Source organism: Sciurus carolinensis, chromosome 7 (genome assembly GCF_902686445.1).
Source record: "Sciurus carolinensis chromosome 7, mSciCar1.2, whole genome shotgun sequence".
Taxonomy (NCBI): domain Eukaryota; kingdom Metazoa; phylum Chordata; class Mammalia; order Rodentia; family Sciuridae; genus Sciurus; species Sciurus carolinensis.
The window spans coordinates 22104105-22123695 of NC_062219.1; the positions used below are offsets into that span (position 1 = coordinate 22104105).

At 39.9% G+C, this 19591-nt stretch overlaps 1 protein-coding gene across 7 annotated transcripts in view; it reads right to left on the minus strand.

The window, feature by feature from the left end:
* Phactr2 (phosphatase and actin regulator 2) overlaps nucleotides 1-19591 on the minus strand; it is a 256136-nt gene that overhangs the window by 109096 nt on the left and 127449 nt on the right. Inside the window, exon 1 of one of the 7 annotated variants that reach the window (XM_047557221.1) lies at nucleotides 18178-18397. The exons of the other annotated variants lie outside the window; for them this stretch is intronic. Coding sequence (XP_047413177.1) covers nucleotides 18178-18223 — 46 coding nt within the window. The 5' untranslated portion in view covers nucleotides 18224-18397. Of the gene's footprint in view, nucleotides 1-18177; nucleotides 18398-19591 lie in introns of those variants that run through there. 7 annotated transcript variants of the gene reach the window in all.

Consider the following 19591-nt stretch of genomic DNA (forward strand, 5'->3'; position numbering starts at 1 on the left):
AGGAAAACAAAAACACCCTGGAAAATAGACTCCTGTAACCCACCCAGTACACTCACCAGCATCCTCCACTGACCTCAAAACAAGAGCCAGGAGCCGCTTAGGCCAACTAACACTCAAGGAAAATACCACCACCCTAGAGCAGAAGGCTCTTCATTAAGAGAAGGAACCAAATAAGAAGGTTGACATCATCTGCAAGAATGAAGGATTTGGTTCTTTCCTACCATGTGAGAAATTGCTGGATTTTTCAATGCTTATAGCTGAGAAAGAAAGAGAGAGAGAGAGAGAGAGAGAGAAGGAAGGGAAGGAGGGAGGAAAGGGAAGAGCAAAATAAAATGAGCAAAGAAAAAAAGATTTACTCAAAAGTCTGGCTGCAAGCATAATGGATTATACTGAGAATCTGACTAGGAACTGTCTACGTGGAGTCAGATACAAGTTGATGTTGCCTTTGGGTTTTGAAAAAGCCTGCATTTTATAAGGTGTGTTGCTACAGCTGCCAAACAAAGGAAGTTGCATTTTGTGCATTTCCAAATATGCCTAGTGTCAAAATCTGTAAAGAAAAAAAAAAGTTTTGATCCATGATTTCATCAACCCCAGACAATTTAAGACCACCTTTAACCCTTTAAGTAAAAAAAAATAAATAAATAAAAAAAAAAATAATAATTTATTTCGTGTAACAACTTATGTATACTTATAATATTATGTAAATGTTGACTCATCTCTTCTTGGACAATTCTACCTCCAATCCACACTTTAATTACAGTCCCTCTTAGTTAAAGGAAGGATTATCACAAAAAATAAAACAATAAAAAAAAAAAAAAAAAAACACTTGTAAGTATTTCAACAAAATTGATGAGGTGTATTCAAATAGGTTGGAAACTATAAGCTAGAACTTAATATACCCTTTATATTTTTCATATACATGTGGAAATACATATTTTTTTCAAATGCACTAATTATTCACCTATTATTTTTCTCAAAAGAATATAACTCTAAAGGCATTTATTTCAAAGTGACCATAAGTGGTTTATTTGTTCCTCAGTTTAAATCTCTTATAGGTGCCCCTTATCTGGGGTGATGGGGGAAAAATGAGTTAAACTCAATGTAGCCAGTTAAGTCCAGAAGGATCTGGCATTACAAGAATCATTACCCGGGAGACTGGCTAAGAAAGCATTATTAAAGTGACTTTGGTTTATTCTGTGTCCTTCCCTTTTATGATCCATTTTTGTGTTCTTTCTGCCCCCAGGACTAGAATACCAAGCAATAAAAATAAGGCTGCAAAACCTCAAGTAATTGCTAATTAAATTTTTACAGTTATTTCCATTCTATATAGTAAGACTTCATTTGTAGCCCTTATGACAGTAAGTTTTGCATCTGAAATACGGTCTTGGATCCAAGTGAAGCGTTCTCACTTGGAGGAACACCAATGTTCTGTGACTTTTAACCTTCCTTAGATTGAATATTCAGCATATTCTAATCTTCAAAATGTCTTAAAAGACTAAAACGACAGAGGCACAGCTAATAGGCGTGGAAGCTTGGCTAAGACTTTCTCACACCCTCACCCCACGTCCGCCTCATCATTATCTGGATTCAGATCAGGTCCCAAAAGAATTGGGTACTGCACGCAGCTTTTGGAGAATGCTTTGCATCTCAGTCATGTCAAGGTCTAACTTATTTCTAGGAACTCCTGGTCCAAGAGATGCTATAAAATTAATTTCTGAGGTTATTGGGGGATTTCGAATCCTTTTACCAAAGGAATGAAGATCACTAGACTCTGCTGCACCCAAATCTTACTTCGGGGCTTAAATGGCTTGCTAGACATGTTCTATTTTTAAATAAGGGATTTTGAAGTCTGGGATTGCAGCTCAGCAGTAGAGTGCTTGCCTAGGATGCACAAGGCCCTAGGTTCAATCCCCAGCACTGAAAATGAATTGGAGGTGAATGTGCTTTTAAATCACTACCTTCATTTCTTGTGACAACAACAATAGTGCACCCAAACTGACCACCAACCGTCCCCATTAAGAGTTTCCATGAAATTTAACGAGAGATAGGAAGCCATCGTGGGAAGCCTGCTTAGGTGTCTGATAATACGTACCACCAGAACACAAATGCATTTACCCACATGTGACTCATCTTGAACTACCCACCTGTCTCAGTGAATGTGCTACATTTTCTGGCAAGAGCGTTCTTGTTCTGGCTTTACTCTGACAGGTGTTTAAACACCATCATTCTCAAGCATCCCTATTCATTTTCTTTCTTATTTTAGCAGCTCTTTGTGAAGAGACATGTCACTCTGCTGGGTATCAAACATGCCTAAGACAATGAAAGCATACAGGGTAAGAAAAACCAAACACAGAAAAGGAAAGAGATACACAGAGTGACATGTGGGAACACACTTTCTAAACAGAATGCCTCACATCCAAAGACCTCAAAGAAGATTATAAAACCAGTCAAGCGGCACATACACAGTTACTGACCACAATAATGGGATTGAAACTTTTTTTTTAGCTGTACAGGGGATTGAACCCAGTGGTGCTCTACCACTAAGCTATGCCCACAACCATTTTTATTTTTTATTTTGAGACAGGGTCTCACTAAGTTGCCCAGGCTGGCCTGAAACATATCTTCCTTCTGCCTCAGCCTTCCAAGAAGCTGGAGTTATAGGTGCCTGGCTTAGGATTGGAATCCTGATAACTATTATTGGTTTTCTTCACAGCATTACTCAATCACAAGATACTGCTCACCAGTTCTTACGCAATTTATAGCTGAAACATGATGTTCACATGTATCATTTTCTAATTTTGCCCCATATGCTCCTTACATCCTGGACTTTACTTTCTAAGTGGCATTGCCTAGTGACACTGGCTAATTTCCAGTGCTGAAAGTCACCTCCATGCATCTTCTCATTCACTTCATGTCTGCTGAATGCAGGACACAGTGGCTGAGTGGGAAGAGGCTATAAAAGGTTAAGGGGGGAAATTAAAGAAGACAATGGATCGACATGTCTATGCATCCTTGTTTGTACACTGGTTTTAAGATCAAAGCGGTGGGCTGAACAGTATCCTTCCCCACCCCAAATTCATATGTTGAAGCTCTAGTGCCACCATACCTCAGAATGTGACCACAATTGGATCCAGGCTCTTTAAAAAAGCAATTAGGGTAGACTGAGGTCATCCAATATTACTGGGATCCTTGTAAGAAGAAGAAATTCAGACACAGATTTGGGTGCAAAGGGATGACCACGTGAGGACACAGAGAGAAGGGGGTCATCTACAAGCCAACAAGGGAGGTTCGAGCAAAAACTAACCCAGCTGACCCGTCCATCTTGGACTCCCAGACTCCAGAACTCTGGGAAAATGAATTTCTGTTTTTCAGTGACCCAGACTGGGGTACTTTGTTACAGCAGCCCTACTAGACCGATACGGACGTTCACTTTAGTCTATCAAGTTTTTTATCAGTATGTTGAAAGCAAAGTGAAAATGTTACATGGCTTTCAACCTCAACTTACCCTCAGCCCACTTAAAAGAGAGAAAAAGAGAGGTTCTTTGAAGCATTCTGCTACAAAAACTTTAAATGGCTTTATTAAATTAAAATGTCCTCGTTTGCAAAATGAGGCATACATGTGTCCTGACATGCTGTGGTTGGACGACTGAAGGGAATTCAGTTTTTAAAAAGAGTCTGCTTCTAAATTCTTTTTAACATCTCATGTTTGGTTTCAGTCTTTTCATGTTTGCATTTTAAAACTGGCAGTCAAGTCCCTTCCAAGCAGCAGAATACTGGATGTGCACAGGTGCCCGGGGCCTGCCCCAGGAGGCCAGGAAGATGCAGCCCAGCTCTGCAGGGCGACAGGAACAGTCAGCATGGGCTCGGCTAACTTGTCCTGGTTCATTCCAAGTCTCCGTCTTCACCCAGCTCTTCCAGAAACAGGCTGGCAGGTCAGCACAAGTTAATTTTACAGATGTAGAAGACGTGGAGGAACACAAAATTCCTCGAATGGAAGAAGTTGGTGACAACACTCCTGAGTCATCCCGTGAGGCCGCCCCCAATCCTGGTGGCTTCCCTGCTCCACGCAGTGTTCAGTGCACACCTCAGACACCAAACAGGGACCTTTCACAGGGGGCTTAGCAACTCTTCTGAAAAAGCTTTTAAGAGACCCAATTAAGACTAAATGGACTTTACTTCACACTGGGCTGTGTACTGTAAAGAGGCACAAAACTGAAAGGAAAGTCCCCTGAAGTACAGAGGTAAAAATAAAAAGCCATACGTTGTTTAAAAAGGAACATATGAAAAGAATTTTTAAAGAAATGATTGCTTCCTTTTGGAGTTTTCAGAAAATGCTGCCCACAGTTCCATAAGGGAAAAGGGCTCAGCCTCCTTTCTAGAAATATATTTTATTAAAATCCTTCTTACAGCTCCTCCCACTCATAATGAAACACCTGTTCTCATCTCTGCGCCCTGGTCCTTGACTTTGGTTCCTCTGTTAAGCAAGGCATGCAGCCACCTCAGAAGGAGCTCACAGGAGCCTCTAGAAAAGCAAAAGGCAGAGATTCTGTGGCCCTTCCCTAGACCACTGCCTATCCGTAATGACTTCTTCACCTTCCAATGTCACACGGTTACTTCAGACCTGGTTGCTGTGGAAACTGATTTATTTTGCTGCTAACAATATTAATGAAATATATGTACAGCAAAAAGTTTTCTGATGAGACTATGCCAGAATCCCAAAACAATTCTTGACAAGGAATATTTGCTCACGGAAAGTTAATACTAATGGCCAAATTCAACAGTGCTTTCGGTAAAGCGTATCAGGCTCTGAACTGAACACTTTGTAACTTTTACCTCTAGGAAAGAGAAAGGCAGTTAGTGAAGTAAAATTTTCATCATTTTCAAAATACTGCTATTCTAGAATTTATTTTCCAGAGAATGTGTCTCATTTTAAGAATTTTCTGGAATGATTATAAAAACCATTCTGAGGTCCCTCTCCAGAAGATTCTCATTTTGCTGATCTCGAATATGAAACCCTGAAATCAGTATTTTGACAAACACAGTAGGTAATTCTCACAATTGCATAAATTTGTGAAGTTCACCCCAGAATTTAAACACCCCAAAATTCCACTGGGATATGCATACTGAAAAGTGAATGTACCATTAAAATAAAAACACACACATACAAAAAATAGGAAAACTACAGTTATTCTATGCAGACCTTAAATACTAAATCTTTTTAAAAATGTCAGCATATTAATATCACAGCAAACATATTTTTTAAATTAGTCTACTTCCCCACAAAACTTTTAAACTTTCATAAAATGTTTTTTAGGCGAGTGCAACAAGCCAGGTCAAAGTTGAGATCCTGTGTGACAATCGTCCAAGAGAGTCTTTTGAAATGAGTTAAAAAGCAATTTGCTACAGAAATTAAAAAAAAAAAAAGTCTTTCACATCGGGGAAAATGGTAATCAAGATTAATTGTAAGTGATGGCGGCGGTTTGTGCTTATAACAGCAAGTTTGCTTTTCTACCTTATAATCCAGCCAAGCTATCAACCAAGCATGAAGCCAGAGGAAAAGGACTTTCTAATACAAGGAATCAAAAAAATATATGCCCCAGGAGCCTTTCTCAAGATGCTCCTGTGTGCTCTGCCAAAATAAGGAAATATATCCAGGAAAAAAAAAAAAAAAAAAAAGACGTGGGATCCAGCAATCTGGAGAATCAACACAAGAAGGAAGTGAAAGGAAAGGAACTCTAGGGTGGGGTGCTAAGAGATCCCAAGCAACAGCTGGACAGCAGCTTAGAGAGAATCCTGTCCAAACGGGAAGAGGGCAAAGACCAGGGATAATCTGCTCAGATGAACTCCAAAGAACCCAGTGTCTGAACATATTGAAAAGAGATGTACATAACCTGACAAAGGTGGGGACCCCAAGCAAGCAGATGCAGAGGAAGGTCAGGGGAACAGAAGCTGTGTCAGGAAGTAAAAGCAACCCGACCCGGCTCACAACCCGGCTGGGGACTGTCATTAGCTCTTACAGTTACATGGACACTGGGCTGATCACAGTGCAGCCCAGACACTGGGAAGACCAGGAAACAGGACAGGAAAGCTGGGACTGGGGTTGGGACAGCGAGACCAGGGGAGTCACATCTCCAGTTTTCCATCCTGTGAGGTGAGCAGATAATGTGTGGAGCCGAACAGTCAATAAGTGGCCATGCAACCATGTCATTTAGAGACGAGGGGTAAATACTGAAGAACTGGCCTCAGCCACTTGCCATTTCTTGGATGCTGTTAACTTTCTACTTGGTTCTCACCACTCTGCTAATATAGGACCCAGTCAAACAGAGCAATTCATTTATTTGACAGTGTTTTTGTGTCGGGCATCTGGGTTAGACAAAGTAGATGGATGTCCCCCGGCGGCCATAAAATGAGATAATCTGAGTGATAAGTGCTGAGGGTGCAGAGGGCTGTGGCTGCAGGCTATTCTAAAGGGGAGGGCAGGTAAGTTCTCCATCAGGGGCAAATGCTGGAGGTGGAATAAAGAGTCAGTTTGGTAAGGAGTCAAGGGAAGAGTGTTTCCAACAGGAGCCACAACTGCAGAAGTCCATGGGACATGAGGACTGAAAAAGGCCAAGATTGTAGCATCATATAGGGAACATGGGGCAAAGTGGTGGGAGATGAGGTCACAGAGGCGGGCAGGGATCATGGAGGATCATGTGGAGCCTTGAGGGTCAGACTGGGAAATCTGGATTTCATTCTAAAGGGAATGAGAAGACAGAAAGGTTTAGAGTGAGGAAGTGACATGATTTATGCTCTAAAGAATTACTAAAGCTGTTGTGCAGAAAATGAACTGCAGAAGGGTAGGACCAGAAGAAGCAGGAGACCATCTGAAACCTCTGCCGTTGTCCAGACCAAGGATGGCCAGGGCTTGGCTGGAGACAGTAGAGACAGAAAGAAGAGAATAATCTTGAGATATATTTTGGAGGCAAAGTGAACAGGACATGCTGATGGATCGATGTGGAGGGGAAAGGGAAAACCACAGGATGATTCCTGGAGTTTTGGCTAGAAAAAGTGAGTGGCTGGGAGTATCATTTGGTGAAATGCAGAAAGTCAAGGGAAGCACTGGATTGGGGTTCAAAACCAATTCTTTTGTTTAGAACTAGAGATGTTTGTTTACTGTGGAGATGCCCATGAAATATTCAGACCAAACTATCCAGCAATCAGTTGCAGATCTGAACCTAGAATTCAGAGAGAGACAGAGTGGCAGGCTCACAAATTTGGGTGACATACTCCTATTTCTCCAGCCACTGTCCTAAATCAAGTATTCCTTTAGCCCTGTTGGATTCCTGTGGCACCACCTTCCATCTCTGCCTGTGAAATCTCTGCTGCATGTGGCAGGCAGACCCATTCCCTCGGACCCTCTGATTTTGTCTCCACAGTTCTCTAGCTGTACCCCGACTTCCCACTCCTTCCTGCTCATCTCCACTAAGCATCTGCTAGTCTCAGACCTACGGGCAGGGCCTAGGTGTGATTGTGAACCTTCCCTCACAGATCAGCACAGCACCTTACCCACAATACCCATAGCTTAGTAGCCGCCTGTTGGATAAAGAGGCCACTCTTTCTCCCTCTTAAGATCCCCTCATAAAAACAAGCTGGCCAAGCAGTACCAGCACAGCTTTCCAAGATATTCTTAAACAAAATAGCACTTCAGCCTTCCCTTTGGCAACCCAAATTTCCTTAGTGTTTAAAGGCTACAGTGTTAAACTTGCCAGAAGGTTTATGTGAGTAAAAATATCCAGTTCCTTGAAATGAAAATAAACGAAGGGGTAGTTTATAAATATAACTGATAATGGTCAGACCAACTTTTGGGTAAGTAATGTCATTTGCCCATTCCCTTCTGCGGCTTTTGTTTTTTGTTCCCCTGCTTCAGATGGGGGAGAGGAGGAAAAAGAAGTTATTTATTTTCTTAAGACTATTTTTACCTCAATATCACTTTTACATCAGTTGAGTCTTCACTAAATATTAATCTTTTCTCCCAAGAATAAGACTAGCAGTTGGCCTGTTACATTAAAGTCCCCTGGGAAAAGTAAACATGTTAGACATTTTCTTCTACTTGAAATAAAGAGGCTTAATTATAGGACGACGACAAGGTTTATGTTCTTTCTTAAACTGCATTTAAACAGGCAATAGATGAAATCTGACCTGCCTATCCATTACTATGTTTTCACACTGCTGAAGATAAAACTAAATATATTTGTGACATTACTTACTAACCAGACCTGAAGAGTTATGGACCAAAGGGAAGTAGATAATGCCTGAATGGCTGCTTACTTTCTTTCTTTAAAACTGAGTAGCAGACACTTCATCTTATAGAAGAAAAAGTAGGTCCAAATCTTCAACATGTTGGCTTAGGATCAGACTTCCTTAACAGGACTCCCATAGCACAAGAAATAAAAACAAGAATCAACAACTGGGATAGATTCAAACTAAAAAGCTTTCTCTCAGCAAAGGAAACTATCAGCAATGTGAAGAGAGAGCCTACAGAGTGGGAGAAAATCTTTGCCACTCATACTTCAGATAGAGCACTAATCTCTAGAATATATAAAGAACTCAAAAAACTCTACACCAAGAATACAAATAATCCAATCAACAAATGGGCTAAGGAAATGAACAGACACTTCACAGAAGAAGATGTACAAGCAATCAACAGATATATGAAAAAATGTTCAACATCTCTAGTAATAAGAGAAATGCAAATCAAAACTACCCTAAGATTCCATCTCACCCCAATTAGAATGGCGATTATCAAGAACAAAAGCAACAATAGGTGTTGGTGAGGATGTGGGGGAAAAGGTACACTCATACATTGCTGGTGGGGTTGCAAATTAGTGCAGCCACTCTGGAAAGCAGTATGGAGATTCCTCAGAAAGCTTGGGATGGAACCACCATTTGACCCAGCTATCCCACTCCTTTGGTCTATACCCAAAGGACTTAAAATCAGCATACTACAGAGATACAGCCACATCAATGTTCATAGCTGCTCAATTCACAATAGCCAGATTGTGGAACCAACCTAGATGTCCTTCAATTGATGAATGGATAAAGAAGTTGTGGTATATATATATACAATGGAATATTACTCCGTCATAAAGAATGATAAAATTATGGCATTTGCAGGCAAATGGATGAAACTGGAGAATATCATGCTAAGTGAGATAAGCCAATCTCAAAAAACCAAATGACAAATGATCTCGCTGATAAGCGGATGATGACACATAATGGGGAGTGGGAGGGGTTAGTGTTAGGGTTAGGGTTAGGTTTAGGGTTAGGCAGGGTGGCAAGAATGGAGGAAGGAAGGACTGTATAGAGGGAAAAGAGGGGTGGGAGGGGTGGGGGGAAGGGGAAAAAATAACAGAATGAATCAAACATTACCCTATGTAAATTTATGATTACACAAATGGTATGCCTTTACTCCATGTACAAACAGAGAAACAACATGTATCCCATTTGTTTACAATAAAAAAATAAATAAATTTAAAAAATTAAAAAAAAAAAAAAACAAGTAGCCTGGCTTGGTGTGGTGGCGCACACCTGTAACCCTAGCAACTCAGGAGGTTGAGGCAGGAGGATTGCCAAGTTCGAGGTCAGCCTCAGCAACTTAGCAAAGTTCTACAGACTTAGTGAAACTCTGTCTCAAAATAAAACATTCACAAAGGGTTGGGAATGTGGCTCAGTGGTTAAGCAACCCTGGGTTTAATCCATGGTACAAAAAAAAAAAAAAGCGAGCAACATTTTAATTATTATCAAACATACTAAGGAGAAAACTGAACCTTAAGGAAGATGGCTATATTAGGACCTACGTTTCTGTTTTCATCATTGAATTTACAAGGTAGTTGAAAACTAGCCATTGAAGGTAAAGCTCAGAGTTGACATAGCTGGGGACAAGCAGTGACGGTAGTGAGTCACAGTCTTTAATTCCATGGAGGCCTAGGTGAGTACTGCATGCTATAACCTTGGCTGGGACCAACAGAGGGAGGCCACAGCTGCCACACCATCTCCAAAGGAAATTGTTATTACTTTGAAGCCTACTTTTTTACATTTTGATGTCATTTATCATAAAAATCACCTTTTTCAACTTTTATGCACATCTTCTTAAAATGGCTTATGCTATTATTTGTATCTCAATTAACTTGATAAAGCTCTTGATATTTGACTACTAGGTTATTTCCAACGTTTGGCTTTGATAAACACTGTTCCAGTGAGCAACACATGACTTCCTTTACAATATACTTTTAGAAGTGTAACTGCTAGGTCTGGGTGTATGTATATTTTAAGTTTTTTTTTTTTTTTAAAAAACATTGAAATTCCTCTTCTGATAGCTTGTACCAATTAAAATTACCACAGGCTAATCATCTCCTGGGAATCATTCACTTTAATCTTTGCTAAATTCACAGGTGATCAATGGCATCCCATGTTTTTTTCATGTAAAGGCTTCAACTTTCATAGACCAATCGGTCACTTCTGTTTCTTCTTTGATCAAGTAACATGGGCAAGTCACTTAACTTTTGTGTCAGTTTTTCTGATCTATAAGATGGGGTCTGTAATGCGAACGTTGTGAGGACTTAAAACTTAATTCAAGCAAAGTGTTTGGAACAACCTCTGGTCCACAGTGATTGCAGCCATTAGATACTTTTAAAACTGCCCGTTCATGTCCTTAATTTGTTTTTCTATCTGGGTGTTTACCTTTTTCTTACTGGTTATTAAGAGGTTTTACTACATTAAGGAAATTCATCATCATTTTCCATATATAGTGCAAATAAATATCTCTTTCAGCTTTAAGATTTTCCTTTTCATTTGCTGATGATGGGGCAGGCATGTTTGTTTTTTGGTGCTGGTGGTAGTTTTTTTCCCTTCTTTTTGAATTTTTTTTTTTTTTTTGGCCATGGAGATGTCTAAAATTTTTATATCATCAAATCTTTTCATCTTAAGCCAGAATAAATCAGAGATCAAATATTGAAATAAGAGACAAACAGCAGAGGAAGCATGTTGCTTAATATCCCTAATTTGTAAGAAAGAAAAGGCTGAACCAATTGGACTCCATTAAAAACTTAACGTTCTTATGTGAAAGGATACTGCAAACAGACTCACGGTGCAAGACAAACATGGGGAAAATATGTGCAAACAAATCAAAGACGTATGAGAGACAAGAGGCAAATCACCGTAACATACTAATCTGTAAGAAACCAGAAAAATAGCCAGACTACAAATGTGCAATTCAGAGGAAAAGAACTATAAAGGTCCTGACTTCACTCACAATCAAAAAGGGGTGGATTTTTTACATAGGGATTTACAAAGATTCTGAAAACTTCTTTTTGCACAATGTTGTAGTCACATTCCATTTCAGAGCACAAGGGGCACCTGGGTGAGGGAGTGAGTGGGAACTGAATTCCTGCAGATGTCCCACTTGTTAAGCCATGGGCCTGCAGGGCTGTCTCATCCAGAGGAAGTGACTTTATTTCTCACAAAGCACAAGAGAGACCCTGATGTACAGCACTATGAGAGTGTGGAAAATAACAATTCTCATACAGTAAACAGCTACGCTGAGAGCACCTCTTTGGGAGTAATCTGACAAGTTTATAACATAAATCGTCTGAACCAGCAACTTCATTGCTAGGATTTTGTTGATAAATATAGATCAAGGTGTTTAGATAAGGATATTCATTTCACCCTTGTTCACAACAGTATACACGTGCAAATGAACCCAGAAATGACATAAAAATACAAGCATAAAAGATAAACATATAGGGTTCCAAGTCAGGCATGCTTGAATCCCAGCTTCTCAGGAAGCTGAGGCAGGAGGATTACACGTTATAGGTCAGTCTGGGCAACTGAACAAAGACCCTGGATGAAATTAAGAATTGTAAAAAAGGGCTGGGAACGTAGCTCAGTGGTAGAGCACCTGTGGGTTTAATCCCCAGTACTGCCCCCCCAATAATTAATTAATTAGTAATATACAGGATTCTTTTAAAGGAAATTTCTATATAGTCACATATTAAAATATTTTGGTTTATAAGAGTCAAGAGACCAATATAGAAATATTTTCAAGTCATATTACATGAAAATCCAAAATACAGAAGAGTAAGTAGAGTGTATGTTGTTTACATTTTAATAAAGGCACATAATCCCAGGGGCTCGGGAGGCTGAAGCAGGAGGATTGTGAGTTCAAAGCCAGCCTCAGCAACTTAGGGAGGCACTGAGCAACTCAGTGAGACCCTATCTCTAAATAAAATATAAACAAAGGCTGGGGATGTGGCTCAGTGGTTCAGTGTCCCTGAGTTCAATTCCTGGTCTTAAAAAAAAAAAAAAAAAAAAACTGCTTGAAATGAAAAAAACTGATTATGGGGGCTGAGGCTGAAGAATCCAGGAGGAAGTAAACTCATTTATTTTTATTTATTTATTTATTTATTTATTTATTTATTTATTTATTGTGAGATAGGGTCTTGCTAAGTTGCCCAGCCTGGCCTCCTACTCCCTCCTGCCTCAGCCTCTGCCTCTTAAACGGCTGGGATTACAGGCATGCACCAGCACCACCATACCTGCCAGTAAAATCATTTTTATCCCAAATCATCTTGTAATGTTTGACTTTTGACTGTGTGCATATACTTGTATTAAAAAAAAACAAACTATTTTGCCTCTACAATTTCTTCCTATGCCTGGTTTACAAGGAGATGGAGCAATATTCTGGAAAGGGACTTCAACAAAATCGGAAACTCCAGAAACACAGATCGATACAGGTTCTGTTGTAATCCAATGTGATCCCGCACCCTGGATTCACTTGCTTCCTCGTCTCCTAAAGTGAAGACAGTGGCATCGTCTGCCTTTCAACTTAAGGTTGAGGAAAAGTAACCAAGAAAGGGTCTGTGGCACAAGCGGGGTAGGTGGGAATGAAAACAGGGAAATTGTTACTAGATTCAGACACTGCCTTTCAGATAATGGGGCAAGAGGAACATAATTTCTGAGGTCATAAAAAGAATATTTATGTATCATTCATATATCATTGCCTTGAAGTAGTGAAGCTAGCCATTGAGAATATTTGTTGGTTCATTCATATATTCAACAAACACTGAGCTAAGTCTTCAAACCTTGTACATGACAAAGAAACAAACAAGTTTTAGCCTTCCTTGGGCATGAGGTCAGAAGGTACTAGAACCACCCTACGCAGATAACCTGTTTAGCCTGTACTTAGAAATAACAGATCCAGTCCTCAATAAAGGAGTGGCAAACCTAATCCAGCATCATCAAAAAAAAAAAAAAAAAAAATGGACCCAAATATTTATCCAAATATTTACCCAAATATTTATCTCAGAATGCAAGGCTGCTTTCACATCCCAACATCAATTAATGTCACATGTCATATTAATAGAATGAAGAACAAAAACCATTAATCTCAATAGAGGCAGAAAAAGCCTTTCACAAGATTTGTGTTTTCCAATCCTTTCATGGTAAGATGCAAACTAGGAACAGTAGGGAACTTCTAGACAAAGAACATCTATGAAAAAAGGCACAGCTAACATTATACTTAATGGTGACAGACTATTCCACCCCTTAAGTGAGGAATAAAACAAAATGTTCACTCCTGCTTCTTCGATTTATTCTAGAGGTTCTAGACAGGGTCATTAGACAAGTAAAGAAAGAAATATTCATCCTGGAAAGGAAGAAGTTAAATTTTCTTTCTTTGTACATGACCTTGTATACGAATCTTTTATGTAGTGCGATCTTACGCACAGAAAATCCAAAGGAATCTACTAAAAAACTATTAGAAGTTCAGTAAGGTCCTAAGTTACAAGATAAATGTACAAAAATCATTTTTTATATTTCTAAACACCAGGAATGAAGATTCTGAAAATGAATTAAGAATAGAATTTCACCTGTAATAGCACCTAAAACAATAAGATACCGAGGGATAACTTTAATAAAGACAAGACCAATACACTGAAAACTGTAAAACTGTAGAAAGAACATGTAGAAGATCTAAATAAACAGAAAGACATCTGTGTTAATAGATTAGAAAATTCCATATTGCTAAGATGGCAATGTTATCCAAATTGAAATACAGATTCAACACATACCTATCAAAATCCCAGTCAAATGATTTTCCACAAGAATGCCAAGATAATTCAATAGGGAAAGAATCATCTTTACAACAAACTTTGCTGGGACAACTGGATATCCAGAAGAATGAAGTTGAAACCCTGCATTATACCATATTAACTCAAAATGTGTCACTGACCTAAATGTAAGAGCTAAAACTACAGAACTCTTAGAAGAAAACATTGGCATATGTCTTCTGGTTTTGGTTGAGCAATGGTTTCTTAGATATGACATCAAAAATGAACAAAAAACTTTAAAATTGTGATCTGCAAACCATACTACTGAGCTGAAAAGACAATCAGGAGAACAGAAGAAAATATTTACAAATCAAATTTCTAACAAGAGACTTGCATTCAATACATGTGTTGACTCTAGTCAATTTGAATAATATTTTATCCAAAATTGGGTTTTAAAAACTCAATAACAGGAAGTCAAATTACCCAACTAAAATTAGACAAAGGTTCTGAATAGATATTTTTCCAAAGAAGATATAAAAATGGCCAATAAGCACATAAAAAGAAGCTTAGTGTACTCAGTGTGGCAGCACATGCCTATAATCCCAGTCACTTGGGAGGTTGAGGCAGGAGGATCATGAGTTCAAAGCCAGCCTCAGCAACTTAGTTAGATCCTGTCTCTAATAAAATATAAGAAAGGGCTGGGGATGTGGCTCAGTGGTTAAGTGCTCCTGGTACCCAAAAAAAAAATGCTTGGTGTCATTAGCAGTTAGAGAAAAACTAATCAAAACCACACTGATGCTGGCTGCAATGGCGTAGACCTGTAATTCCAGCAACTCAGAAGGCTGAGGCAGGAGGATCAGAAGATCAAGGCCAGCCTCAGCAACTCAGCAAGGCTCTCAGCAACTTAGAAAGACCCTGTCTCAAAATAAAATTTAAAAAGCTAGGAATGTATCTCAGCAGTAAAATGCCCCTGGGTTCAATCCTCAGTACAAAAAAAAAAAAAAAAAAAAAAACACCCAGAAGATACAACTTAGCATTCACAAGGATAGCTCTGGGGGCGAAAAAGTAAAGCAAGACAATAACAAGTGTTGTTGGCAAGGATGTGAAGGATTTGGAACCTTCAAACACTGCTGGAGGGAATAAAAGTGTGCAACTAGTCACTTTGGAAAACTGTCTGTCAGTTCCTAAAAAGGTAAAACAGAATTACCTCTTATGTGACCCAGCAATTCACTCCCAATTATATACCAAAGAGAAATAAAAACAAATCTTCACCCATAATTCCTACGTACAGTGTTATTCATAATAACCAAGAAAGTAGAAATAAACCTGATGAATGGATAAATAAAATGTGGTCTACTCATACAGTGGAATATTATTTGGCAACAAAAATAAATGAAGTCCTGATACTACTATAACATAGCCGGCCCTGAAAACATGCCAACATGCCATGCATAAAATGACACATACCGATTCCACGTACATGAAATATTCCCAATAAACAAATCTATGGAGACAAACAGTAGATTAGTATTTAATTAGGGTGGAGAGGGCAAGTGATTAGGGTGGAAACAGGAGCTTATGGCGTCACAACACTGTGAATATGCTAAAAAAACAATTTATTGTATGTGGATAGGTGGACTGTATGGTACGTGAGTGACATGTCAATAAAGTTGTTGTTTTGTTTTTAAGAAGAAATGTGGGTCTGACTGCTTATGTTCAGAAATATTTTGAGTTCTCATGGAACCCAGAGAAACAGACCTAGAGGGAAAAGATGACAAGAGTCTGAAGTCGAAAGAGGAGAAACAAGCTAAGGCCAGAAGGAAGATAAGATGTTTTACAAAAAGATCAAATGGAGCAAAAAGTGGAAGTGCTGGACACTGTGCCGGGGTAACCCAGACTCCAGCAGTTGTCCTCCCAAGCGTCTAAGGTGAGGGCCATGCTAGCACTGTAATCCCCAGCAGGTGGTCCAGACCTAACCTACAGCGGGGCTGCCCTCAAACAGGACAAGGACCTTCACAGCATTTGTAATGCCAGTTAAACAGCCAACAAGGACTGAACAGAATACTTGGAAAAGCAGAACACCGACATCAGTATAAAACTGACCAAATGTTATTTCGCTTTATGTTTTTATTTAGGATCTGATGACACCACTTCTGGGGAATGGAGCAACTCTCATAGATGGCAGAGATCCGAAGTGGACACCATGAGAAAACTGTTCCACTTCTGAAATATGGTAACTTAAGTTATAACCACTCTCATCTCTCAATGGGCGGACCAAAAGCAAAAAAAAAAAACAAAAACCCTTTATTCAGATACCTGCATTGGTTCTTTCAATCTGCACAGACTTTTAATCCACAAAGCCAAGAACCTACAATTTAAGTATAGCACCCTTCTGTGGATACTTCTCTGAAATACCTTTTATCATCAAACCTAAGTTTTTGTTGAAATCACTTTTTATTAAAATAGATTTCACAATCTGTCCATATGGTTAGGTATTTTATTAAAAGTCACAGCACTCTGGGTGTTTTTTGTTTTTTGTTTTTTGCTTTTTGCTGTGCTGGGTAAGACGGTTACATTTTAGGATTCCGCTAATTTTTTACACTTCTTTTATGTAATATTCCTTGATTTTTGCTTTTCTATTAATCACTCCAAAAATGTTTTGTGACAGAAGAACTAAATTAAGGACACTACTTCCTGTCTACCTGTTGTTCTGGAGTGATGATTTAATTCTATCTTCGCCAGTACAGAAACTTAAAAATATAACTCTTGCTTGAAATGAAAGATATCACACTGCTTTAAAGTAAGAAAAAGGAAATAAAGTCGTATTTGCATCAAATACTTTTCTAAACATAAGATCCTAATAAACATCCCCCGCAACACACCCACCCAAATCCCTCAAAAGTCATCAACATGGGGTCTTTGGGATGTTTGCAGCAGTATAGCCAGGTCATGATCAGGAAGGGAAGGTGCAGTCCTTTCTGGATTGATTTCTCTTCCTTACCAGAGGGTCATTCTTGGGGGCATTAACAGAAGCCTCAGCGAGGCTTAGGATATTTCAGGGAATGAAGCCTGTAACATAAACAAACCCACTGGGGGTGAGGGGTGGGGGCGGGATGGGAGAATGCTATCTAGTTAGACATCCTGGAGCAGATTAATAAACCTTCCTCTGTGCCTTGTCATTTCCTTTCAGCAAGATCCTGTTGATGTTTGCACAATTGAAAAAGTGTATCACATATCTCAATGAACAACGTAAATGGTCCCTTTGAGGTTGCTGGGTTTTTTAAATACTTGATGGGAAATATCAAAATAACTTTCAAATTTATCTCATTATTCAATCACGTGGCACATCACCCAGCAGAGTTTATCTCTGTACTGTTGGGGAAACGCCAGACGTACCTTCCTTCCTTCCTTTTTTAATAAGAAGATGGAAAAAAAAGAGAAACTGCTAAAACAGGGCATTGTGACTCAGAAACGTCACACACGTTTCCATAAAACGAACAAGAACTATGTTCATGAGATGTTTCCCTAAAATTTATAGTTTGTGTCTAACATAAACAAAACAAGTATGATTTGAAACAATTATGCATTTCTTCTGGTAGTTAGTTATTAAGCATTCAGCGTCCTGCCAGGATAGGAGAAGGCCATAGGCACTTCTCCGAATAACAAACCATAAATCAGTTGACAAGCTTGAAAGAATTCAGTTCTAGTCTGTTAGGAAGCCAAGGGTAAACACAGAAAAACCTGTTGGCATGTTTCTCTTGCTCTCTAAGTTTCGCGTTTTAAAAACACAGTAATACGCAAATGGCGTTTCTCGTAAGTTTCTGGCTCCAAAGTAATTTGGACAAAAACCAAAGCCGAGGCATGTCGCACAGAAATGAGGCCTGTGCCTTTAAGGTAAAATCGGCCAGATCCCAAAAGACATTCCACTTTTCACGACAAAGAGTTTGGCGAGCGCTACCTCTGGGGTTTCTCCGAGGGACTTGGCGGGTCCGAGCGGAACCCGCGGCGTCCGCTAGCCCCGGCCTGTCCCGGGGGCCCCGCCAGCCCCGCGCCCGCGCGGCGGGAGCGCATCGCGCGCGCCGGGACTCACCGCTGCCGGGTTGCGGGGACAGCGTGGAGACCGAGGTCTGGCCCATGGCCAGGGTCGCAGGGCCAGGTCCAGCGATCACGCGGCTCTTTCGGTCCTTCGATCATGGGTCCGCTCCCAGACAGCTTCCCAAGCGCCCCTATCCCCGCCCGAGCCGAGCCGCCCGCCCGGTCCCCGCACCTTCTCCCCAGCGCGGGTCCCCAGCCCGGCCGGCCGCAGCCGGCGCGGCGGATCCAGCCCAGCGGATGCCTGTCATTCCTCTATGCAGATTAGCTGGGGTCAGGGGTCACGGGGAGAAAGGAGGGGGCAAGGGCGATAGGGAGGGGAGGAGGGGCAGTTGGGGGGAGGACAAGCAGCAGAGAGGTCCTGGGGGAGTCCGGGGCAGGGACAGTGGCACCCCCGGGGCTGGCAGACTCGCTCCCCCTCAGGGTAGTACAGAACTCAGATTATCAAAATATTCCCCTTTAATTTAAAAGGTTCAATGTCAAATGATCCTTAAGGGCTAAAAGAAAAGGAATTAAAGTACTTAGTCACGGTACTTAATTTAAGAAAATTTGTCTCTTTAAAGCTAGTTCCTTCCTGATACTCGGCAGCACTGCATTACTGTTGAATGTACATGATGTGTGGTTTGCTCCTTTGAATAATTATCTTCCTTTCAACAAATACGATTAGAAAAAAAAACAAAAAACAAACAAAAAAAAACCCCTTAATGGCCTCAGGTTGGACAACGAATCTAAATGAGGGCTATCCAAGTGTGAGGTCACTAAGCATGTCTGCACTTTGCACCCGAACACCGAAATGAGGGGTGTTCACTGCTCCTGTATCTCCAAGAATCACCACAAAACAAGGTGTTTAAAAGGTACAGAAGATGAAAATAATAACAATCTTCCAGAAGCTACTAGCCCCTGAAAACTGAATTAAACCCTACTGTAATATCCTCTTAAATCTTAATTTTCTTAAAACTAGAAATACAAATAAATACTCGGTCTTTACAATCGAAGATTAGTATATTGAGTCATTTAGATTAATATATGTTTGGTGCATTAGATGGAATGGTGGTCACACCAATGTGTTCATTTCGTGAAAATTCACTGAGCTGTGAACTGGTATGAGCATCTTTCTAAATGTACACATTTCATAAGAAGTGAAAAACCAAAAACACAATATACTGGGTCACTTACACCAGCTTTCATCTTGTGGTTTTTCCTAGTCAACTCTGAATTATTAAAAAAGTATTTAACATATTTTACAAGATATCCAAGTTTTAATACTTTAAACATAATCATTTTCCTAACATTTGTATTATTAAGATCAGGCAGAGCCTTATTTTTTTATTTTTATTTTTGGAAAACTCTTGTCTGTTTAGTTATTGTTAAGTAAATTGCTGTATTTTTTCACACCCAAATAGCCCAACCTG